Source organism: Ahaetulla prasina, chromosome 8 (assembly GCF_028640845.1).
Source record: "Ahaetulla prasina isolate Xishuangbanna chromosome 8, ASM2864084v1, whole genome shotgun sequence".
Taxonomy (NCBI): Eukaryota; Metazoa; Chordata; class Lepidosauria; order Squamata; family Colubridae; genus Ahaetulla; species Ahaetulla prasina.
The window spans coordinates 44685977-44712835 of NC_080546.1; the positions used below are offsets into that span (position 1 = coordinate 44685977).

General features: G+C 39.2%; 1 protein-coding gene across 5 annotated transcripts in view; it reads right to left on the reverse strand.

The window, feature by feature from the left end:
- The window catches only part of LOC131203152 (uncharacterized), a 126059-nt gene extending 99568 nt beyond the window's left edge, over positions 1–26491 (reverse strand). The window contains exons 1-2 of one of the 5 annotated variants that reach the window (XR_009156313.1): positions 26300–26491; positions 25325–25407 (exon numbers count right to left, since the gene is read on the reverse strand). Coding sequence is in view for 1 of the 5 variants with exons in the window: in XM_058193104.1 (XP_058049087.1) it covers positions 25325–25407; positions 25490–25601 (195 nt within the window). In the remaining 4 variants the exon portion in view is untranslated. Of the gene's footprint in view, positions 1–25199; positions 25269–25319; positions 25711–26299 lie in introns of those variants that run through there. The other 4 variants (XR_009156311.1, XM_058193104.1, XR_009156312.1 and 1 more) reach the window with 4 other exon arrangements.
- Positions 26492–26859: the final 368 nt, after the last annotated feature.

A 26859-nucleotide genomic window follows, 5' to 3' on the forward strand; every position in this document is an offset into this window, starting at 1 on the left:
GTTGTCTTGTGGGGGATTTTTCCCCAGTAAGTTCCCAGTGGAAGGACTTTTCATGACTTCATTCAATATAGTGTAAGAGACAACTAGCCGTGAACAGTCTTTCATAGCTGGCAGATAATGTTATCTATGCAATGCCAGCATCATCAGATTTTTTTTTTAATTTCATTTTGTCACAACAGTATACACAAACATTGTCATAAAAAAACATACCATGAAGAAAATATATATATATATATATAAGTAAAGAATATGCATCAGCTATATTAATTTGATATAATGAAGGGAACAATAGGACAGGAACGGTAGGCACTTTTGTGCTCTTATACACACCCCTTATAGTCCTCTTAGGAATGGGGTGAGGTCAATAGTAGACAGTTTTTGGTTGAAGATTTTGGGATTTTGAGTAGAGACTATGGAGTCAGGTAATGAGTTCCAAGCATTAACAACTCTGTTACGGAAGTCATATTTTCTGCAATCAAGTTTGAAGCGGTTGACATTAAGCTTGAATCTATTTTTGCTCTTGTAATATTGCGATTGAAGCTGAAGTAGTCTTTTACAGGAAGGATATTGCAATAGATGATTTTGTGTGTTAAACACAGGTCATGTCAAAGTCGACGGAGTTGTAAGTTTTCTAATCCCAGGATTTCAAGCTGTGTTATTCACAGTCTATGATAGGTATGGGTTTATCTTCTTCTATGTCACATTTCAGATATTTTTACCATCATTGCTAATATTACACATCTTGTCACTTTATCCCTCATTCTTTACACAGAAAAAATGTGTAATTTGAACTATGAAACTGATTTCAGATTAAGTTGTTTATATTTTTGAGATACCTGTTAAGCAATACCTATTTTATATTTGGATTGATGCAAATATGTAATTATTGGCTCTTTCATCTTAGAAAACTGGCACTCTTGCATTATTAGATTTTTTAAATGAGTCTGCATCCAACAACTCAATGAATTAATGTTCAATCAAAATATTTTATCTGAAGTGTGGCGTTTTGGTATCTGTAAAAAACAAATTAAGCCTGTTTGGGTTTTTATGGTAATGTGTTTGTGTTATGTTGACATTGCTGTTAATGCCAGTAATGTTTCTGAGCTGTGTTTAAGGAATGGCCAGTAATGTTTCTGAGCTGTGTTTAAGGAATGCCTTGGTGGTTAATTTCATGCCTGGAGCTTAAAGACCAAATAAAGAACACTAAAAGCAGAAAATAGCAAGAGATAAGTGACAGGATCTCCTGCTGAGTTTTAAATACCATATGCAGCATGGGTTGGTGACAGGATTTTTAAAAAAAACACCTCATGACATTTGGGGAGAGGGTTTACAAAATTCTTTAACAATTAAAAAAAGCAGTAATCAGTAAATATCTTAAGGACAAATAACTGATGCTTTGTCAAATATCCAATTGTATCACAATGCAAAATAATTCTATGCAGTGTATACAGTAGGTCAGACAAGTCCATCTCAGATTCACAACTATTTCCACATCAGCATTATCTACTTTCATATGCTTGTTGGTCTTTTACAAAATAAATATGATCTTTGCAAGCAAGATTTAATATTCAACTTGTAAACTAACTGGACCATCAAGAATTCCTTATTAAAATGCAGAATGAAACATAGAGACATCAGACATTATTTCTCAATTCATATATATTGAGTTTGTGAAGTGGTGGAAAGGAAACGTTTGTGATAAAGGTTCAGTTTAGCAACAGTTCAAGCTGCCCTTTGGGCTCACTTCCGAAGGCCAATTCAGCACCAATCAAAAAAAAGCCCAGACAGCTTTAGATAAGACGTGTCCTACAGCTATACTTTTTTTTTCTTTCAAGTTGTCTTTGTTCAGTAACCAGGAATGCTTCGGCCTTTCTTTTCTCAATTTGCTTGTGTTATGCATTGATGTATAAACATGAGACAGGAAAAATAAAATGAGAGACTGCTTGCCCTAATCTTAACTGATGTATCGGTGGAAGAGGGGGGGGAAGGGGATGATATTCAAAGCATATTGGATTGTTCATTATATAATAAAAAGAATAAAACTGCAGCAATAAGGTGTGTTCATTAAAAGTAAATGCACACAAAAAAACATTTTTCAAAAAAACTGCTACTGTTAAAATTGGATGAAATATTGAATCTATAAAAGCCAATTTGGTATTGTGATTTAAGGCCTCAGGCAGTGATGGTGAACCTTTTAGACATTGAGTGCCAAAACTGCTCATGCGCATATGCCCAAACTGAAAGGTTGTGTGCTTGTGTGCATGCGCAGATATGCACAGACATCCACACATGCAAGGACATCCATGCATTCAGGGACATCCATGCATGTAGGGACATCCACGCATGCGCAGCAGAGACCCAAAGACCAGTTGGCGGGCGGGAGGCAGGGCATCCCAACACTGGCAGAGTGACAAGTGGTAAGATCTTTTTCTTTCTTGAGCTTCTGTTTCATCATTTGCAGGGAAACAGAAGCTCACGAAAGAAGCGCCACGAAGATCTGACCTGGGGCGACGGCGCATGTGCCAGCAGAGAGGGTGCTGCGTGCCCCTCTGGCATGCATGCCATAGGTCTGCCATCATGGGCCTAAGGTATGGAACCAGGAGACCATGAATTCTAGACCCACCTTAAACACAAAGCTAGTTTGGGTGACCCTGCTCCACTCACTCTCTCTCAGCCATAGGAAGAAGCAATGATAAATCAGTTCTGAAATCTTGCCAAGAAAACTGAAAGAACTAGCCAAGACAGTCATCAAGAATCAACCCTGATTCTTACATATTCCAAAATATATAATATATGTGACTCAATCACCACCAGAAATAGATTAAGTCATCCATCCCTGTTAAGAAGTCTGATCGTAAACAAGTAGGCAACTTTCTCAAAATGGATGAATGTCTCACTGGATTTTAGGTAAAGTGAGATACAAGTTAAACAAATACCATATTTTTCAGAGTATAAGATGCACTTTTTCCCCCTTAAAAAAGGTGAAAATTGGGGTGTATCTTATACACCGAATGTCGCTCTGCCCTCCCACCAGCCCCCATCCTTTGGCCTCTGCCTCCCAGCAATTTACCTCCTTGCAGCAAACAGCAAACAACCCGTTTCAGCTTCAGCACAGCCTGATTAACACAGGCAGTTAATTGTCAGTTGGATTGGCCTCCCAACCCTCAGCTGTTTCAGGCTGCAGGGATGGCCATTGCTTCCGCTGTTTGCTGCAAGGAGGCAAATTGCCGGGAGGCAGATTTTTTTCTTGTTTTTCTCCCCAAAAAAGGTACGTGCGTCTTATAGTTTGGAGCGTCTTATACTCCGAAAAATATGGGTACTTATATAAATAAATAGGTATATATTTAAGAATATAACCTAGTAGCTAGAAATAAGTAATATGAATATGCAGTATTTCAAAAGAGTTTCAAAAAAGATGCTTCAAAACAGCAGGAGTGCACAATAACACCTGTCAGCAACTCTTTGAAGCCACTGCCCCCTTTACCTAGCTTCCTATACTGGACCCCCGAATAGATCAACAACCAAGACATAAGATACTTACTTCTTGAAGTTCATTTATACAATATGGGCCTTGAAATACTTTTGCTTTCATTTTTATATCATTTCCTTTTGTGATTTCTGTTTTACTTATTTTACTAAAACTGCTGGATGGGAACTCTGTGTGTAAATATTTTAAAATTTATGTTAAATATTTTAAAATTTGTACCAAGCCATTTCAGGATATTTTTGTTTATTTATTTGTATCCTGCCTATATTATTTTTACAAATAAATTCAAAAGGGTGAACATATCCAACATACTGTACCTTCCTCCTCCTATTTTTCCCACAACAACTCATGTGGGCTGAGAGATAATGACTGACTCAAAATCATCCAGCTGGCTTTCATGGCTAAGACAGAACTTGAACTCACAGTGTCCCACTTTCTAACTTGGTGCTTTAACCACTGGACAAAACTGGCTCATTAGTCCAAACTGGAACATGGTCTGGTACATCGTATTAATTTATTGGCAATTACATGCTTAATCTTTGTCCAAAAAAATGTTCTATCTACAAGTTAGGCTTAGACCAGGGATGTCAAACTTGATTTCATTGAGGGCCACATCAGGATTGTGTTTGACCTCAGGGGGCCAACGTGGGCGTGTCCAGCTTGACATCACTCGAGTTGGCAGTGCCCATGGTGGCCCAAGCACTCTGCCAGCAAAAACAGGCTCCTGAGCTCTGTTTTCAGCTGCGATTGCCTCCTGCAACCCTCTGCCAGCAAAAATGGAACGTGGGATGGCCATGTATGGCTCTCCTGAGCTCCATTTTCACCGGCAGAGGCACTTTGCTGTTTCCAGGGTGGCCCTGTGGGCCAAATCTAAGCACCTTGCAGACCGGATCTGGCCCCTAGGCCTTGAGTTTGACACCGCGGCTTAGACATTTAAAACAAGTCAACCTTGCTTTACTGTTTAAGACTATGTAATCTCCACCCTAAGAACCGTTTTAGAGCTCCAACCAACTATCTATTTTAAGCAGGGCATTCAATCATCTACTTGCCTCACTTTTCCCCCCCTCTAATATAAACTCAGCTTGTCAAGGTGACTGAGAATTGACTCTTATTTAATAGTTTAATCCCTTGCGTACATATTATTGTAGAGTATATAATGGGGTATCTCAAAGCACATTGATGCCATCGTATTTTCTCCCAATGGATGTATATTCCATTGTAGTTGCCATTTACCACTTGAGTTTGCATTAAAGGAAATGATATATGCAGGAATTGTGAACCAAATCCCGTACATGTACATCTACATCCTTAATGCTATTATTATAGGTAAAACAAGAAATCTGTTTAAATAATAAACTTATGAGTAACTTATTGCTTTGAATGAGATACTATTTTTCTGTCTGCAGAGTTTATAAATCATTGACAGCCCTGTTATGCAAGTAATTACTGGTGTTTAATGTAGCCTGAATGTCAACTTGTTGGACACAATCTGTAATCTTTCCACTGGGGCTCCCAAAAAAAGAAAAAAAAATCAGTGGGATACTGTGACTCTAATAAACATTTAATCAATTCATAAAATCCAAGACAGTTCCTACCCAAACATAACTTGGAATACAAGTGGAAATGTTAACACCTATTTCCAGTAGAAATAAATCGAGTGATATGGAATTATGTGGTGTTGTTAAAAGAAAATTTGTACAAGCTCAATAAATGGAAACAGTAAAAATTAATGAAATGTAGTTATAGAATAAACATTTATTTATATCCCTTATTTATCCCTTTGCCTTATTTACCATTTTGCCTAAAAAGTAAAAACATTTTAAATACACATAACTGAATGTGTATTCAGTTATAACTGAATGTGTATTCAATGTCTGCAACTGGTCCAATGAAAAACTGTACAAAAGAGATGGATTGCATCCATTAAAGAAAGGGACTGAGTTACTTAGCAATAAATTCACAGATTTTCTGGATAAACATTTAAACTGAACGATGGGGACAGAGAATTAATTGATAGAGAAAATTTCTGTCCCCAGCAATCCAAAATTAAAAGGGTTATCAGTGCATGTAACATAGATGTCTGTGTGGGTAAGATTATCAGCCCTGCTATCAAGCAAAACCAAGCATGTAATAGTGTGCACTAAACCAACAGGTGGCAAGAAAGTGGGGGCAGTCAGGCACAACACAGTTTACGTAGACAGTAAACACAAGGTCAATCCAAATGGACTCAAATGTCTATACACCAATGCACAGAGTATGAGGAATAAACAGGGTGAATTAGAAATTCAAGTAAATGAGGGCAGATATGATATTGTTGCCATTACGGAAACTTGGTGGGATGAAACCCACAAATGGAACATACAGCTAGAGGGATATAAATTATCTAAAAGAAATAGACCAAATAAAAGAGGAGGTGGAGTTGCACTATATATAAGAAATAACTACATCTCTACAGAAATAGAGCACAACAATGATGAAAATCATCTTGAATGCATTTGGGTCAATATTAAAGGAGGGGGGGGAATGATATTGCCATAGGCTATACTATAGGCCACCCAACCAAACAGAGGAAGTAGATGAACTTTTTGCTAGTCAGCTACCTAAGGTATGTAGGAAGCACATCGCAGTAGTAATGGGGGATTTTAACTACCCTGACATCAACTGAGAGACAAACTCTGCACCAAGTGGAAGATCCAACAGGTTCCTAACAAACCTAGCAGACAACTTTGTTTCCCAAAAAGTAGAGAAGGGAACAAGGGGATCAGCCATATTGGACTTAATTCTCTCTAACAGAGATGAAATGATAGAAGGTGTTGAAGCTACAGGAACCTTGGGGGCAAGTGATCACGCAATATTGGAATTCAACATTATGCAAGAACCAGTAGTAGAACAAAGTCAAACTAGAGTCTTGGACTTTAAGAAAGCCAATTTCAATAAACCTAGAGAGACCTTGGGAAGGATTCCATGGATGAAAATCCTCAAGGGAAAACAACTCAAGAAGCTTGGGAAATTTTGAAAAGTGAGATTATAAAACCCAGTCTAGCACAATACCAATGAAGAAGAAAAATAATAGATCTCAAAAGAAACCAGCATGGATGCATAAAGAACTATCTGACAAATTGAAAGACAAAAAGGACAAGTATAAAAAGTGGAAAGAGGGGCAAACTAACTAAGGCAGAATATCAGCAAATAGCCCAAGCCTGTAAAGATGAAGTGAGGAAAGCTAAGGCTCACAATGAACAAAGGCTTGCAACAAAAGTAAAAAATAACAAAAAAAGGTTCTTCCAACATGTTAAAAACAAGAAAAAAGTCAAGGAAACAATTGGCCCATTGCTGGGAGAAAGTGGCAAGAAGGTGACAAGCACCAGGGAGAAAGCAGATCTACTTAACTCATTTTTTGCATCTGTTTTTACACAAAAGGAAAAAACAATCCAACCTATCAAAAACAGCACCACAAAAAACAGATTAGGAACACAAAATAAGGGAAAAAATTTTAAGTGAACATCTGTCTACCCTAGACAAGTTCAAATCACCAGGACCAGATGGATTACACCTCAGAGTTCTGAAGGAACTGGCAGACGAAATCTCAGAACCACTGAACTATAGCTTTCAAAGATCCTGGAGCACAGGGGAACTGCCAGAGGACAGGAAAAGAGCTGATGTATTTCCCATCTTCAAAAAAGGGAAAAAAAACAGATCCAGGAAACTACAGACCTATCAGCCTAACCTCAATACCAGGTAAGATTCTGGAAAAGATAATCAAGCAACGAATCACCAAACACCTAGAAGCAAACAAAGTAATAACCAAAAGCCAACATGGGTTTGTCAAAAACAGATCATGCCAGACTAATCTTATTGCATTCTTTGACAAAGTGACAAAATTAGTAGACCAGAGGAATGCTGTCGATATAATTTACTTGGACTTCAGTAAAGCATTTGATAAAGTAGACCATAACCTACTACTAGATAAAGTAGAAAAATGTGGGTTAGACAGCACCACCACCAGATGGATTCATAACTGGCTGACCAACTGCACTCAACGTGTAGTCCTCAACGGAACTACATCCACATGGAGGGAAGTATGCAGTGGAGTACTCCAAGGCTCTGTTTTAGGCCCAGTACTCTTCAACATCTTCATCAATGACTTGGACAAGGGGATAGATGGGGAACTCATCAAATTTGCAGATGACACCAAGATGGCAGGAATAGCCAACACTCCAGAAGATAGGCTCAAGTTACAGAAGGATCTTGACAGACTTGAACATTGGGCGCTATCTAACAAAATGAAATTCAACAGTGAAAAAAGTAAGGTTCTACATTTAGGCAAAAAAACCAAAATGCACAGGTACCGTATATGTGGTACCTTGCTCAATAGTAGTACCTGTGAGAGGGATCTTGGAATCCTAGTGGACAACCATTTAGATATGAGCCAGCACTGTGCAGCAGCTGCTAAAAAAGCCAGCACAGTTCGAGGCTGCATAAACAGCGGGATAGAATCAAGATCACATGAAGTGTTAATACCACTTTATAATGCCTTGGTAAGGCCACACTTGGAATACTGCATTCAGTTTTGGTCGCCATGATGTAAAAAAGATGCTGAGATTCTAGAAAGTGCAGAGAAGAGCAACAAAGATGATTAGGGGACTGGAGGATAAAACATATGAAGAACGGTTGCAGGAACTGGGTATGTCTAGTTTAATAAAAAGAAGGACTAGGGGAGACATGATAGCAGTGTTCCAATATCTCAGGGGTTGCCACAAAGAAGAGGGAGTCGGGCTGTTCTCCAAAGCACCTGTGGGTAGAACAAGAAGCAATGGGTGGAAACTGATCAAGGAAAGAAGCAACTTCGAAATATGGAGAAATTTCCTACAGTTAGAACAATTAATAAGTGGAACGACTTGCCTGCAGAAGTTGTGAATGCTCCAACACTGGAAATTTTTAAGAAAATGTTGGATAACCATCTGTCTGAGATGGTGTAGGGTTTCCTGCCTGGGCAGGAGGTTGGACTAGAAGGCCTTCCCAACTCTCTTGTTGTTGTTGTTGTTGTTGTTGTTGTTGTTGTTGTTGTTGTTATTAAAATCAGGTCCTATTAGTAACCTGATCTGTCATTCATTTAAACTAAGATTTAAGACAATGCTATTGCTGGATTCAGGCAATAGTGCACCAAGTAAAGCAAATGCCATGGCCGATTAAAGCATGTCATGCCTATATTGCATTTGCAAATGGAACATTCACATTTGAATAATTTAACATTTTTTTACCTGTTCTGCATAGGAAGGTTTAACAGGAATTGTTTAATTACTAGTAGAAAATATATAAGTGGTTTAGAAGCACTTGGTAGCACTTAAAAACAGAATTTAAAATGTGCTCCTGGAGGACCCAACCCAGGCCAGATGTTTTCAGAAAGATACATTTCTTATCTTTCAATATCATTCATTAGAACATATTAAGGGATGGAAGGAATGCCACAAAACAACAACGTTTCTGAGTTCCCAGAAGATTTGTTACAATTTCTAACCAAAGTGGTTCTGAGCTTTAATTTATGTAGACATTTTCCCTTGATATTGGCAGGAGAAAGGTATTTTTTTCTCAACTAGTGGTAAATATTTTATAAATAGAAATGGCTAAAATCTCAAATTCCCAACAACTGGAAATCTTTTTTCTTCTGTTTTTGAAGCTAAAATTCCTTCAAGATGACATTAATATATCAACTATACTTTACAGAATAAAGTATTAAAGAATGCTCAAGTGAGTCATATAAAGATTTATGTTTGAGGCACCAAGAAGCTATCTTCCCATGGCTTAAAACTTTTCTGTCAGCAAATTACATTTTAGTGTATCTTGATCTTGAACCACATGGGACTTTCATATGCCATTCCAAATGCAAATGTGCAGAAATTATCATGGTTGCAAAAATGCATTGCAAAAACGGAAACATCTTAGTTCCAGTTTATGTAAATTAAATGTGGAAGTTCCTCAGTACCCCAAAAGGGATTGAGAAGTCTCTTTTAACATAAAATCATTTAGAATAATTTTAATATTTAATAGAGCTGAATCCATTGTCCCTTCTACAAGTTGTATTGATCTTTTAAAATTCTTTCTTCAGCTCATGATACCAAGCTGAAATTGTGGCATTAATACATACAATGAATATTTTCCATTATTATAGCTTGGATTAAAAAAAGAAAGAGGGATGTCTAACTTGCTATGTCCATCTCTTCTTCACTCTACCATCATGCAGACCTGAGCTTACTTTCAGATCGCTTCCAGCTTCTTCCTACTTGGCTCTGGCTTCGACAATATGTTTTCCCAAAATAAACAGGAAAAAGGTTTTGCCTCTTTTCTTTCAAAGAAGTAATTTGTGCCTTGGATTATATAACACTAACAAAGTTAATAAATTGCTAAATCTATACTCCATTTCCTAACAAAGCAATTCATGTGGTAGGGTTCCAGTCAAAATAATAAACATAATAAGTTATTAAAATTGAAACAAATACTAAAAGAAAGATGTGAAGCCCAGTGGTATATTTTTATCAAATATTGGATGGTTAGAGATATAATATTAAGCATTCTTTGTTTTTCTCTAGAATCCACATACCAAACCTCAAAGAAGAGCAGAAATGTTTAACTCACCCTTCCCATGCACAAATAAATATTTCAATCATTCTTTATGGATCCTCACACTTAAAACATGTCCATGTGTACAGTATAGTAAAGAAACTTAAAACATGCTTAATTGCAATTTTTTGAGAAGACAGGTTACTTTTAACATAAAAAGTTAGCTTGTTCCTTCCTTAGTATTGATATTCTTAAACTGCCCTTTTCCAGCAATGAGGATATGTTGAAGCTATTTACAGCATTGGGTGAATTTCTGGAGAATAGTAACAGCATTGTTGAGTGGCTACTTGAAGATGGAATAATAAATATTTGTATTTATGAATAATAAGCATATGGCTAAGGTCATTCTTTCTAAAAACAAGAATTTGCTCAAGTTCAGACTGATGAATGCTGATCAGTCTGCATTAAACCTAACCTCATCAATGATATAGCCATGGACAAGAGAACAGATCTGGCATGCATAACCAATTCCTGACTGGGAGTTGAGAGGGACTGCTTCTCAATGAAATCTATTCAGCAACCTCTTGGGTAAAGTAACACACTCAATTTCCAGGGAATGGAAGTTCTGAGGGACATCATTCTTCAGGTGGCTTATTGTGAGGCAATATTTATGAGGTTAGGGCCAAGGCAGAAACTGCAGATGCAGTTATTATATCATCCTCCTAGCCCTTCCTGAATTACCCAATCTCCCTGCATGGTGGTTATTGATTTACCTAACCTGCTAATACCTTCTCTAGGGTTTTGCAGAGGTCGTGAATTCAAAATATGATTATAACCATGAGCTGGGACCAGGTCTGAATTATAGAGCTAGCCAGAGATATTAGACTTGGGTTTTACCTCAAAGCAGATGAGACATGAATTATTACTGGGAGATATTTCCATCAATCTTTTGTCATGGACAACTCATTTCTTCATGGAGGTGAGTTTAACCAGTCATTACCCTACACTGGGAGAATTACTGTTTCAGATGGTCCAGTCTAACTAGTGGATTTTGAGATATTTCTAATGTCCTAGAAAACAGTTTTGTGGAGTAGCAGGTTATTCCCTAGGGCAGAAGTCTTCCAACTTGGCAGCTTTAAGACTTGTGGACTTGTGGACTCCAGCATAGCTGGCTGGAGAATTCTGGGAGTTGAAGTCCATAAGTCTTAAACTGCCATTTTTGGGGACCCTGCCCTACGGTATAGAAATATAATTTATTCAGAAACTTATTGTTTGAAAAGCATATGTAGAACTAGAGAAAAACTTGGAGCCAGTCTGGTGGAAGATGGAATAAAGGACAAGTGGATACAAAGAAGATGGAGTTGACTGTTTGCAATTAAAGATGGCAAAATAGACCTATTTCTTCATTTTTTTATTGCATGTTGGATAGTCAGAATTCAATAGTCTCCAATTTATTGGGGAATCATCAGAGCCAAATGGATAAGATGTAGAATTTTAATATAACTTTGGATTATTGTATTTCTGTGTATTTATTTGATCCAATGATTTCGCAACATTGTTCTTTGTGCAAAGATTCTAAAATCTTTTAAGTCTGGAGTGCTTTTTAAAGAATTAGAAATTTTAAAAAATACAATACATTTGATTGTGAGATATTGACTTTTGAAAAAAACATTCTTAAGATGTTAAGCACCATCTTTCCTCTTAAAGACGTAGTGCATATATTAGACAATAAATACAGTATATGTTCTGTCCCCACCACCACCTCAGTCCGGGAGACACGTGAACTGACTCAATTAGCCAGCAATTTAGTCCACGGCAGCTATCAGCTCTGGCAGCAGACCAACAAACGTCTGCCAAGGTTTTCTTTATCTTCCCTGATGTTACCGGAGCAACCAGGAAGTCAGGAACAAACAGCAATCCAGGCCAAATGCTCAGTCAAATAGTTCAGCTCAAGTTTTCTCCAGTCAGTTTTTTTCTGTCCATCACGAAGTACTAGAGAAGCCCCTCCTGCTTTTATACCCTGTGGGGTGTGGCTCCATGACTCAGCACTCTCTAGGCCTGCCCCACCCCTTCTTCTGTTGTTCCCGCCTCTCTTGTCTAGGAAACCTGGGATCTAACCAGGACTGATTGTCCACAGCTGGTCTGGAAGCGTTGCCTGGTTGGGGGGAGATACAGGAGTCAGAGGCCTCGTCACCTCCTCTACCTGGCCTGCCTCTGGCTCCTGGAGCTGAGCCAGAGAGGCCGGCCCTGCAGAGGGGAGCCATGACGGGCCTTCCCCCTCACTCTCTGAGTCACTTTCTGGCAGGGGGCCAGGCCCGGGGGGGAGCCACAACAGTATAGTGAAATTCAGTGCAAATATAATTCCACCTCTAACCACCTCTAACCATGATCCTTGTATGACTCTATTTGAACCATGAGCTGCTCAACAGATGTTTCATTAGTTAACATAAACATTTATGGAAATTATTGTAATGTTATTGATTGGAAAATAGCATGTGATTCAGCATGCTAAAAGTACATATGTAAAATACATACATAAAACAATTTAGAAGTTATATTGATTTATAGCCTTTATCGACAGTTTTATATGAGTTTGTTTTAGGATTATCCATTTGTTGAATATTTTTCATAAGTTTTAAACACAGCTTTCTAATTTTAAAAGAGAAGAAGAGCTAGGAAACTGGACTGATACTGTATGAAATTTCTCCAACTTGCCTTTTCTTTTCTGTTTTCCAGCATCATTGCATACACTGTATGAAAGTTTCTTTGATACTTCCAGGTGCTGTTATGATTCAGTCTCAGCCTTTTAATATTCATCATATGTTCTCTAATCTTTTAAGATAGTTGAAAAATACTAAGCATTTGCATAATCTATAAAACCTTTGTTTCGATTAGTCTTTTTTGTCTATCAAATTAAAAGTAATAGATTATAAATTGAAAATAAACAAAAATATAAGAACTGGAAAAATAGACATAGTAGAACATTAGACATACGATTTTTTACTAAATATTTTACTATATAATGAAAGAAGTAAAAGATGATATAAAAACTGTCAGTTCAATTACAAATTATTTTAACCAATAAGATGATTACTCTTTAAGTTACTTATGTAGAAAATAAATATGTTTTATTTAGATCTGCCATTGCTAAATTACAATTACTAGAAGTACTAACCAGTTGGCAAAAGGAAAGAATGCTGGAAATTGTAATTCAGTAATAACTGGATGAATATCATTTACTCATTTGTGTTTATGTATTACAAATGGTGCAGAGAATTATGACATTTTTCCAGAAGCACTTTGCATTATATAATTGAGGCATGTTATTTTCCATTTTGCAACTTAGATACAACATTGAAATCAACTTTAAATATGGCAGCTTTTGTTATATTAGGCATATAGTCTAATAGCAAAGGTGTTCTGTAAGTATATTGGTTTCAATAAACTAACTCCAATATATGGGCAGCAGAGGTCTCCAACCTGGGCAACTTTCAGCCTAGCGGACTTCAACTCCCAGAATTCTGAAATTTCCCAGGCTGAAAATTGAAAGTTGCCCAGGTTGGAGACCCCTGAACTATAGAATCATATTTTTCTGTGATTCCACATCATGCAAAGAATCTCCAAAAATAAAAAGTCTCTCAATTGCAAATAGTCTCCCTGACCAATCATAACAAGAGCTCCACTTCATTATATTGCTATAAAGATGACAGTAAAGGGACATGACGGGTAGAGGGTAAAATTTATTTAGGGACCTTTTTCAAATGCCACATTAAGATAATTTTGTGCAACCAAAAAAATGTTCCATGAATCAGTTTGCTCATTCTGCCCGATAAAATCAGTAATGAAAACTGATCTATTGTGCTACAGCCATAGAAACTCAATTGTAAAAAAAGTGTTTTTCCACAAATATTCAAAAGTCACGAAAACACAAACCTTTCTTTCCCCATTCTTCTCTAATCTCCTTAGCAGGTATGGTGGGGTTGGGGTGGGGGTTGTATTTACTGACAGCCATCAGACTTGCAAAAAATTAGTGCTTTTCCATTCTTGATTGGATAAACATAAGGTTGGTAACTTACTAGAAAATATTTCATCTTTACTATTAATATCCTTTCTCTCCCTGATTGCACAAAGATAAAACCTGATAACATAGTTTTTCCAGTGTGAAGTCAACAAAGATCGAAGTCTATTTGCAAATTTCATAGTGTTAAGCTGACAACTAAAAATATTCACAAAAGTCGTTTTGAAGTTCTTGTTTTGTTGAAAAACCCTTCTTATCTCTTAAAAAGGCATTTTAAGAACGGTCAAAACATCAACCAATGATGCTACCAGAATTTGTTTTTGGAACTTGATCTTCTATGTAAACTGACTTTTTGTTGTAACTGTATTCTGCTTTTACTCAATCTGCTTTCAGATTGGAATTTGAATGCTGTCCTTATTGTGATTATGTTTTGCCATTGTTGTTCTAGAACTTGTTATAATTCTTATTTTATTTATCCTTCTTCATCTATGACAGGGGTCTGCAAACTTGGCTCTTTTAAGACTTGTGGACTTCATCTCTGGGGGGGTTAAGTCCACAAGTCTTAAAAGAGCCAAGTTTGCAGACCCCTGATTTATGATATAATGCTTTCACCATTCTGATAAAAGAAGTGCAATGATGTCACTCCATGTACTCCATTCCTTTGGAGTGTTATGTGACATGTTGTGATGCTGCAAACATTGCTGCTTTTGGTGAGCTCTCCCTTTGAAATTATATGTACTGAGTACATTTTAAGATGGAGCTTATTTATTGCCTTTCATATGCCTTTGATTATCTCTTATAGAACTGGATGCTAATCACTTATTTGATACTATAAAAAGTCAATATTTTCTTCCTGTGCAATGTTTTGGAATATCCATTTCCAAGGTCATAAAATTATACTACATCAATTATGCTAAATACAACGTATACTTGATACTAAACTAGCTCATTGATACTAAATTAATAAGAGCTTTAGTATTAACTCTACTAACTCAGTATATATAATTTGTAAGATGGTTAACCAGAAGAAAAAGGTGTTTTACAATTCACAGCAAAAACAGTCTTTACAAAGATTATTCTTATCTAAGTTAACACATTCTAGGGTTAGCCCTCTTGTAGGATTTTTGAAAAATGCATTACTTGAACATTTGTATTTCCTTTTTAAAGTGTTTAAGTGCTGTATTTATGTCAAAACATTTCTTTTATTTCACCACATCACAAAAGTTAACAATGTTTATCAAAGGGAAAATTTTTGAACGAAGCAATATTTGACATCTGCTTCTTAAGTATATCTTGAGTATATAATATAAAAGCCATAGGTCTACTAGCTGAACTGTAATATTTTTAATACAAAAAAAAAGATTGAAGTAAAAATAAAAATGTACCTCAAAATTGTTAAAGCTACTTATAATTCAGTGCTAGGCATGCTTATCTAACATTCATCTTAATGCCAAGTTTTTCATCCAACACTTTATTTCTTATGAAAATCATTGCTAGGCTTTCAAATATTCTAGTATCAGTATTTTGCTGTCCCTGGATTTCAAGCTAAATCCAAATATAAAAACATAACCTGTCATTTTTGCTGCAAACATTTTATAATATAGGTAGTCTGATATGATAGCTCCTACATGAATTGTATAAACTATTTTGCAGCAACATTCAAATTGAGCTCAAAATGTCATATTATATAAGAAAAGGGACACACCATACTCTAGAGACACTCCTTTTCCTCTCTGCTAACTTGGTATATTACTCCCTGTGTTTCAGTTTCTTGGAATTCTTTCCACCATCTGTTTTTAATTTCTATTCATAGCATTTGGACTATTCTTAAGGCTCTGAGCATAAGGAAGTATCAATTAAGACTAACGTATAGCATCTCTTTCATATTATAGAAATATCATTAACATAGTCTAATATTAAAATATTTACTAATATTTCAACATTACTTTCTATAATTATTAATTATCATTGCAAATATAGTTATAGTTTATAGAAATTTTAGTTATAATTTATTTTTACTTGTATCTATTTGTATGCCTTCTTAACCAAGCATTTTAGTGGCTTACAGTTCATAAACTAATAAAATATACAATAAAACAATAGCAACTTTTATTAGCCTAAAAAGGTTGCATCTGACCAAGTCCTTTCCAAACAGTTGCATCCAATTAAGTAGTACTTTGTACTCTGAAGCAAAAATTTTAAATTTGGGTTTTGATGATTAGACTTGTTTATGAAGATAGAAGAACTCTTTGTTACCATTTATTCTAGTTCAAAAAGTCATTGATTTTTAGATTTTCATCTGCACCAAAGAAAGCTTTTTTCCTTTTTTGTCAATTTTCCCTTTTTGCATATTCTTCCCTCTTTCGTTTTAATACTTAATATATAATGCAAAGCTGGAATACCAACAATCATGATACCCAGTATATCATCTACTGTAATGCTGACATTTTAAAAAACTGTAAACGTCTTATAAATTAAGTCATAATTATTTCTAACTGGAATAAACTGAAAGTAATAATTCAAAATGTTTCTTTCCATAAATATTAGTAATATGTGTCATGTACAATATGACTGTTGGAGAAGAGAGGCAGAACTGGGGGGAGAGGTGGTGTCAAGGGTATCATCAGCTGAAAGTCATTACATTGCCACAAATGGTTCAACCCCTCTTGAATTCCATTGACGCTCATCTGGTGCCAATTTATTATTGAACTTTAGTTGACTAGATTTTTGTGTACGGGCTTGAGCAATAAATCTTGAACTCCAACGTAATGCATGGTCCTGATCCATTGCATCTTACAATGACTTTGTCAATAAATGTGTTAATATTTGTGAATAAGTAGTAATATTTTACAGTCTTAGATCAACATAAAAATTAGTTGGTAATGACATTATATGTATATTAATATCTTGATGCAATTTACACTTAATTAATGCAATGTATGGTACAAGTGCCTGTACCAACACCAAAGTAAAAAAGAATACTCCTATTATTTGGAATATGTTGTTCAAGTAATAGCACAGAATTAGCTAATTTGCAAACATTGTTGATCTATATTGTCTAGCATATATTGTCTTAAAAATTTTGTTAAAAGGTGCAAAATAGAGAACCACAGGAAGACTTATCCCACAATCCTAGTGCTATCTAGTCAGAATAAAGAGCTATGCTCATTATATTACAGCATCTTCATTTAAGATTGAAAGAAAAAACAATATCCTTCTGGACTTCAGGCAGGGGGACAAAGGAGAGAAAGTGAGTTTTATTCTTGTAGAATGTTTACTAAAGGTGATGAAATAAAAGGAAAAATTGTAATATATGTAGATGCTAGTACAAAGATATTGAGGAGAATGTTTCAATCCTCTGTTATACAGAAATGAGAGGTGAGGGAGGAAAAAACAAAAAAAAATAAGTTGAATGCAGTGGAAATGAGTACTTAAGAAATTTGTGCAGTAAATTAGATCAAGAATGAATAGTTCATAAATGCATATGGATTGAAAAAGAGGTGTATTGTTCAAATATAGAAAATCAATTATGGAACCACAAAATCAGTGAAGGAAAAATGAATGGCTGGATTTTTTAAAAAAGGAAAAACAAACAAAGAAACATTTTGCTTGGGATAGAGTAATATTAGTGTAGAGTCTCAATTCACGTTATCACCACTGGGATAAAGAAAAACCAGGAAACTGCCATTTATCATATATCCTCATCTCCACTACTCCATTTCACCATAACTTATGCTCACTGCTGTTTTGAAGTTATTTTACCATTTGTACCAGGAACTGATGGCAACTGTGCCAGGAAACCAAGGTAATTGATTACGTACGTAATGAGGTATGTATGTATGTATGTATGTATGTATGCATATATGTATGTATGTATTGTTTTATTTATTGTTTTATGTTCATCACACCTAGGTACTTACGGGACCGCCTGCTGTTACCACACGCCTCCCACCGACCCGTACGCTCCCATAGAGAGGGACTTCTCAGGGTGCCGTCCGCCAAACAATGCCGGCTGGCGGCCCCCAGGGGAAGGGCCTTCTCTGTGGGGGCTCCCACACTCTGGAACGAGCTTCCCCCGGGTTTACGCCAAATACCTGACCTTCGGACATTCCGTCGTGAACTGAAGACACATCTCTTTATCCGCGCGGGGCTGGCTTAAATTGGATTTTTTAATGTGAAATTTTATTAATTTTTAAACGGGGTTTTTAGTTTACGGCAAATTTTAATTTTCAGGCTAATCTAAATAAGTTTTTTAAACAGTATTTTAACCTGTATATTGTATTGTTGGTTTTATCTTGCCTGTACACCGCCCTGAGTCCTTCGGGAGAAAGGCGGTATAAAAATCAAATAAATAATAATAATAAATAATAATCACAATCAAAAAGACTCTTGGTGGTTTATGAATTATGCATGAAATACAATAACACCTCCACAATAGAATAATTAAAACAAATAATAAAATATGATAAAATATTTTTGACCCACATCATATACACCTGATGGGAAGCCAACAGCATGGGCAGTGGTGGAATTCAGCCAGTTCGCACCACTTCAGGAGAACTGGTTGTTAACTTTCTGAGTAGTTTGATAAACTGGTTGTTGGAAGAAATCATTAGTGCAGAGAACCGGTTATTAAATTACTTGAATCCCACTACTGAGCATGGGGACCCATTGAATTGTCTTGTATAAAATATACTATGTCACATAGCCAATTGCTCTTGGTCACATGGTCATTACAATCTTGTTCATCACAATCAGATGATTGTGCTTCCCAATGGCCAACTTCTGAAGAATTTCCTATTTTGGTGACACATAGCTTTATCTCAGTGTATTGCAAGACTCTGAACGAACTGCTTTGATATCTACTTTGATATGAGTATTCAATAAAAAAAGATTCAGCACTGGAAAACCTTCAGTGATATTCTGCTCCAGTAAACAATTAAATGTTTCTTGTTGGCAGAATAACAATGGATTAGCTACCTTGGGAAAGAATTTATATTTGTTGTGATTCATGCCCCTTTTAAAAAGTTTCATTCCATATAATAAAATGGGCTACATATATTAATTATACATTTCACAGGAAAAAATAAATTCTACATGTGCGTACGCGCACGCGCGCACACACACACACACTGTTTTAGCTCAGTGGTGCATAAAAATACTGCTTGTTTTTCTGGTATTCATTGTGTCCAAATTAATAAATCACTGAAATTGCTCATGGGACTGAAACTTTCAGAGGTCAAGTTAAACTGGAAGTAGTACAGATCAGTTTCTCACAGACATGCAATTAGAACATCTGTTTGCATCTTCTATGCCTATTAAGCTGTTTACACTATTAATTGTAGGCATGGCACAGCTACCTTTTATAATTTTGTTTTCCTACCAGTGTCAGCATTTCATCATCATACATTGAAACAACTGTAATCTCTTTCTCATACATACACAGAGGTGGCGGAGAGATAAAGAGTCATGATAGAGAATTTTATAGGTGGCAGCATTTATCAGAGTTGGTAAAATAAGATAGGAGGTGATGGCAGCATATGGTATACCTCAGTGATGGGTTTCAAAAAAATTTACTACCAGTTCTGTGGGTGTGGCTTGGTAGGTGTGGCAGGGAAAAGATACTGCAAAATCTCCATTCCTTCCCCACTCCTGGGGAGGCTGGGAAGTGGCTCAGGCTGTTAATGCAGTCTGTTATTAACACACAGCTGCCTGCAATTACAATTACTGCAGGCTCGAGTCCCACCAGGCCCAAGGTTGACTCAGCCTTCCATCCTTTATAAGGTAGGTAAAATGAGGACCCAGATTGTTGGGGGGGCAATAAGTTGACTTTGTATATAAATATACAAATAGGATGAGACTATTGCCTTACACAATGTAAGCCGCCCTGAGTCTTCGGAGAAGGGCGGGGTATAAATTTTTTTTTAAAAAAAGGATACTGCAAAATCTCCATTCCCTCCCCACTCCTGGGGGAAGGATATTGCAAAATTTCCATCCCCTCTCCACTCTTGGGGAAAGGATATTGCAAAATCTCCATTCCCACCCCACACTGGGGCCAGACAGAGATGGTATTTGCCAGTTCTCCAAACTACTCAAAATTTCCACTAACAGTTCTCCAGAACCTGTCAGAACCTCCTGGATTTCACCCCTGCTTTGTGTGTGAGGAGAACAGGAGCCAGCAATGGACTTGGCTGGATGCAAGGTATCATGACACGAGTAAGGGTGAGATGAAACTGGCAGAGGAGCCTGAAAGAACCAGCAACCTGAGTGCTGCTAATAAGCTGGTGTAAAGCTGCTGATGAGGTGATGCCGAAAAATGGTATACCTCAGTGGTGGGTTTCAAAAATTTTTACTACCGGTTCTGTGGGTATGGCTTGGTGGGCGTGGCAGGGGAAGGATACTGTAAAATCTCCATTCCCACCCCACTCCAGGAGAAGATTACTGCAAAATCCGCATTTCCTCCTGATCAGCTGGGACTCGGGAGGCAGAGAATAGATAGGGCAGGGCCAGTCAGAATTTTCACTACTGGTTCACCGAACTATTCAAAAGTTCCGCTACCGGTTCTCCAGAACTGGTCAGAACCTGCTGAAATCCACCTCTGGTATGCCTCAGAAAAAGGTGGAGGAGGCAGTTTCTGTTGCTGTGATCTAGATCAGGGGTCTCTAACCTTGGCAACTTTAAGACTTGTGGACTTCAAATCCCAGAATTCTTCAGCCAGCAAAGCTAGAAACATTGATTTTTATTGGAACTTTTTGATCTACAGTCAGTATCTCTCAGGGGAAGTCTGTCCAATTCCAGAGCTTCTGTGTCTCAGATTGGATTTGAACCAGGATCTCGCTGATGCCAGTTTAAGAGCTTACCACTATAATATTTATTTATTTATTTATTTATCTTATCACATTTATATCCACCCTATCTCCCAGGGGACTCAGGGCGGTTCACAGGCAAGTAAAAAGCACATATAAATACAGACCAAAATAACAGTTAAAAAACTTATTCTACATGGCCGAATTATTAAAAGCAATATAAATAATAAAACCCATTTAAAACCAGTATAAATTTAAAATCTAATCCAGTCCTGCGCAGATGAATAAATGTGTTTTAAGCTCGCGACGGAAGGTTCGGAGGTCAGGAAGTTGACGAAGTCCTGGGGGGAGTTCGTTCCAGAGGGTGGGAGCCCCCACAGAGAAGGCCCTTCCCCTGGGTGTCGCCAGACGGCACTGCCTAGCTGACGGCACCCTGAGGAGTCCCTCTCTGTGAGAGCGCACGGGTCGGTGAGAGGTATTCGGTAGCAGTAGGCGGTCCCATAAGTAACCCGGCCCTATGCCATGGAGCGCTTTAAAGATGGTTACCAAAACCTTGAAGCGCACCCGGAAGGCCACAGGTAGCCAGTGCAGTCTGCGCAGGATAGGTGTCACACGGGAGCCACGAGGGGCTCCCTCTATCACCCGCGCAGCCGCATTCTGAACTAACTGAAGCCTCCGGATGCCCCTCAAGGGGAGCCCCATGTAGAGAGCATTGCAGTAATCCAGACGAGACGTCACGAGGGCATGAGTGACCGTGCATAAGGCATCCCGGTCTAGAAAGGGGCACAACTGGCGCACCAGGTGAACCTGGTAGAAAGCTCTCCTGGAGACGGCCGTCAAATGATCTTCAAAAGACAGCCGTTCATCCAGGAGGACGCCCAAGTTGCGCACCCTCTCCATCGGGGCCGATGACTCGCCCCCAACAGTCAGCCGTGGACTTAGCTGACTGTACCGGGATGCCGGCATCCACAGCCACTCTGTCTTGGAGGGATTGAGCTTGAGCCTGTTTCTCCCCATCCAGACCCGTACGGCTTCCAAACACCGGGACAGCACTTTGATAGCTTCGTTAGGGTGGTCCGGTGTGAAAAAGTACAGCTGGGTGTCATCAGTGTACAGCTGGTACCTCACACCGAAGCCACTGATGATCTCACCCAACGGCTTCATATAGATGTTGAACAGAAGGGGCGAGAGAATCGACCCCTGCGGGACCCCACAAGTGAGGCGCCTCGGGGCCGACCTCTGCCCCCCTGTCAACACCGTCTGCGACCGATCGGAGAGATAGGAGGAGAACCACCGATAAACGGTGCCTCCCACTCCCAATCCCTCCAACCGGCGCAGCAGGATACCATGGTCGATGGTATCAAAAGCCGCTGAGAGGTCTAATAGGACCAGGGCAGAGGAACAACCCCTATCCCTGGCCCTCCAGAGATCATCCACCAACGCGACCAAAGCCGTCTCAGTGCTGTAACCGGGCCAGAAACCGGACTGGAACGGGTCTAGATAGACAGTTTCATCCAGGTGTAGGGGAAACTGATATGCCACCATACTCTCTACAACCTTCGCCGCGAAGCGAAGGTTGGAGACCGGACGATAATTACCTAAAACAGCCGGGTCCAGGGAAGGCTTCTTGAGGAGGGGCCTCACCACCGCCTCTTTCAAGGCGGCCGGAAAGACTCCCTCCAACAAAGAAGCGCTCGTAATCGCCTGGAGCCAGCCTCGTGTCACCTCCTGAGTGGCCAGCACCAACCAGGAGGGGCACGGGTCCAGTAAACACGTGGTGGCATTCAACCTACCCAACAACCTGTCCATGTCCTCGGGAGCCACAGGGTCAAACTCATCCCAAACAATGTCACCAAGACCACCCTCAGACGTCCCACCTGAATCACCGCAATTTTGGTCCAGACCGTCCCGAAGCTGAACGATTTTATCGTATAGATAACCGTTAAACTCCTCAGCACGTCCCTGTAACGGGTCATCCCGCTCCCCCTGGTGAAGGAGGGAATGAGTCACCCGAAACAGGGCGGCTGGGCGGTTATCTGCCGACGCAATGAGGGAGGAGGCGTAGCAACGCCTCGCTTCCCTCAGTGCCACTAGGTAGGTCCTATTATAGGACCTCACTAGTGTCCGATCAGCCTCTGAACAGCTAGACCTCCAGGAACTCTCTAGGCGTCTTCTCCGGCGTTTCATCCCCCTCAGCTCCTCGGAAAATCAAGGAGCCGGTTGGGACCTGCGCCGGGTCAGAGGCCGCAAAGGCACGACACGGTCTAAGGCCCCCGCCGCGGCCCGTTCCCAAGCCGCGAGAAGTTCCTCAGCCGTGCCGTGAGCCAGACCCTCAGGAAATGGCCCAAGCTCCGTCCAGAACCTCTCCGGGTCCATCAGGCGCCTGGGACGGAACCAACGTATTGGCTCCGTCTCCCTGCGGTGTTGAATGGCGGTCAGAAAGTCCAGGCGAAGGAGAAAGTGATCTGACCATGACAAAGGTTCAGTGACTATTTCCTTCAAGTCCAGATCCTTCAACCACTGACCAGAGATAAAAATCAAGTCCAGTGTGCCACCCCCAATGTGAGTAGGGCCATCAACTACTTGAGTCAGGTCCAAGGCCGTCATGGAAGCCGTGAACTCCCGAGCTGCTGTCGATGACGAGCTGGAAGATGGCAAGTTAAAGTCCCCCATGACTAAAAGTCTGGGGGTCTCTACTGCCACCCCAGCAAGCACCTCCAGGAGCTCGGGCAGGGCAGCTGTCACGCAGCAAGGAGCCAGGTACGCGACCAGCAGGCCCATCTGACACCTATGACCCCATCTCACAAAGAGGGATTCACACCCGGCAATCTGGGGTACAGTGGTCTCCCTCGGCTCCAGGCTCTCTCTAATCACAACCGCCACCCCCCACCCCTACCCTGAGCCCTCGGCTGATGGAATGCACGGAAACCCGGTGGGCACATTTCAACAAGGGGCACGCCCCCTTCAGTGCCCAACCAGGTTTCCGTAACGCCTATAAGATCCGCGGCGCCCCCCTGAATAAGATCGTGTATTAGGGGGGCCTTATTGACCACGGACCGTGCGTTGCATAACATAAGCCGAAGGCCCAGGCTCTGAGGGTCTTGACCATCCGGGGAACGGGACAAGTCAGAGGGATCGGGGCGCGCAATCGCCTGTAAACATCGAGCACTCGCCCCCACAAAACGATATGATCCCCCACTTCCGCATATCTGCCACGCCCACTTACCGTACAAATAGGACCACCCTCACTAGAAGGAACACACTCCCACCCCCATAACCTCCGAACCTAATAAATGACCGCCGCGAGCACATGCAGGAACTGGCTCCCCACCCGACGGGCTACCCCCAACACCTGCCCTAGCCCTCCCACCCCTTAAAAACGCCCTATCTAAAAAAAACCAGAGGCTCTTTTTCTTCGCATGCCACCTCTGTGGATCCCAAGACCCGTCATTGAGGCCGGCCCTTGATAATGAAACGGGCCATTCCTGCGAGGCGGGGGCACCTCACAGGTGCAAGAGTTCCAATGCAGAATATTGCATATATAATAACTAAAGGCATAAATAGGAGATAGAGGCCGACGAGAGGTAATAATGTCTAGGATGGCAGAGTGTAATGCCAATACTCTGATTGTAAATAACCATTGATTAATTTATGTTTAAATATGGAATGCTATAAAGTGCTTCCTGTTGTAATTACTTGATTATTCACCAGCCAAAGTTATATGATTGGCATGTACAAGAATTCTTAATGCAGTGTACTGTACAAGTAGCAATACTAGTATCAATGTAAAAAGAATTTGCAAACATTGCTGATTTGAGTTGTCTAGCATTTACTCTTTAAAAAATGTGTTAAAAGTGGATATAATAGAGCACCACAGGAAGATTTATTCCACAGTCTCAGTGTTATCCAGTCAGAATGACCATATGCACTTGTTACATTACAGTGCCTTCATTTAAGATTAAAAGAAAAAAATATGTCTCTCTGGAACTTGGAAAGATGGTTCTGGGAAAGGAATCTGCATTTGGCAATTGAGCAAATTTATTTCAGTTCAAAAATTAAGAAATTGGGGGGGGGGAATTAGGTGCCAATTCATTATTTGAATTGTAATGTAAACACATCTTTCTGTGATGAATTTCCCTAAAATGTGATACAGAATTCTCAGTTTCTCATCTTGTGGATTAATTTACTATATTATTCTCCTGAATGTTTGTTATCTGAGAGTTTCTGAGTGAAATTCTTTGGGCATAGGTAAGTTATAAGAGGCAATAAGAGGGAAAACATATAGTTAAAGGGTGTTTACAAGCCAATCAACCCATGATTTGCTACTTACGTTCACTTTGGTTGAGAAGCAAACACACACCTACAGCAGACTTGAAGTCAGCATTCCACAGGCATGAAGAATGTTCTTGTTTGTAAACCAAAAAGGAAGAATTATAAGCCAGACACTTACCTCACCTGACAGATGTGTTTCCCAATCTTCCTCCAGGTTTTTTTAAAAAAAAAACAAAAGTGGCTTTTAAAAAAGAAATAGCAAGCAACTGAAAATAAAAAGAGGAAATCATGTCATATAGCATGTGTCCTCTTTTACAGAGGGAGATAGAATAGATTCGTTTCATATACCATTATCAGAATCACCAAATCCTCCTTTGTATCTAAGAAGTAAGTATTTTATATTTCCCCTTGAAACTCTATAGCTTCCAGCTACTGGTAGATCAGTAACATATAATAACATGGTAGCAACACATAAAACTGTCAGTCCTCAAGGGAAATGGACACCTAGGCTGAGGGGGTAAACAGACTAAATCAATTTTAACATGCATGTTAAGGTCTGCGAAAGGGCAGAGTTTAGTGCTGCTAGGCTGAAAAACATTTGTCTTTGTCTCGTTGTATTTCCCTACCATTCAGTGGAACACACCCACAGGCTTCTCCCTTGGCTCCAGCCAGGCTCCATGGCTGATTAATGACAGCTGGAGGTATCCAGCCATTTCCTCACCTAATAATAAACTACAGCCCCTAAAAGTGGTTCCCCTCCAGCCCACATTTAACAGAACTCCATCACCAGGTCTGAGATAAGGCACACTTAAGCAGCTTTTGGGGACTCACTTAGCTCACTCTGGGCATCCTGCCTTTTCAGATAATGTTTGGGTCAGTTATATAATGACCTGGCATTCCAAAAATTTCTTCAAGGTCCTTGTGGGGGACTAAATCTAAACTGAAGAACTGTCCTGTCCAAGGATAGACAGAACCAGCATAGCCACAGCCAGCCCTCTATAGAAACAACTGGTATTTCTGCTTTTATTTCTTAGCCCTGAAACAATGATTACTACTGTTTCTGCAATCCATTTCACAACATATTACCCAAAGGTACCTACTAAAAGATTTTATAGGAATATCTATATATTCTTATCAAGACTTTTACAAGATACTTACAGTAATGAAAGCAGATCTTTGTTATTCATGAACATGCATGTGTTTTGTCTCTCTCTCTCCGCGTGTAAAATTAACTATGCATTAGTTAGTTGTATTATTTATAGACTTGAGGATCTCCTTTCTCATCAAATACTAATTTCTTCATTAAAAATGCATAGTTGAGTAATTGTTTCCTCCAAATAGAAGACAGTAAATCACTGTCTTACTTTGGCGCTACATTACACGAATTGTGTCCAAGATAGTTCCTCCTGATTTATTCCAGGAAACATGCATTTCTCAAGAAAGGAAGGAAATGGGCTTGAAAAGCATAAATTTTAAGTAAAACAATGTACATCCAGAATATATTCTGAAGCTCTGTGAATTAGAAGTTATGGTTTCCCTAATTCATTAAGAGGAAACAAAGATATTACAATTCAAAGAGCATGGTTAGTGATACATTTCCTGTATCAAAACCTTTGTTCTGTGGTTGAGGATGATGGGAAATATAGCTAATAATATCCTGAGGGCTGCAATTTGTGGATCCCTATTTATTTATTGGAAGAGAATTTATAACAGACAAA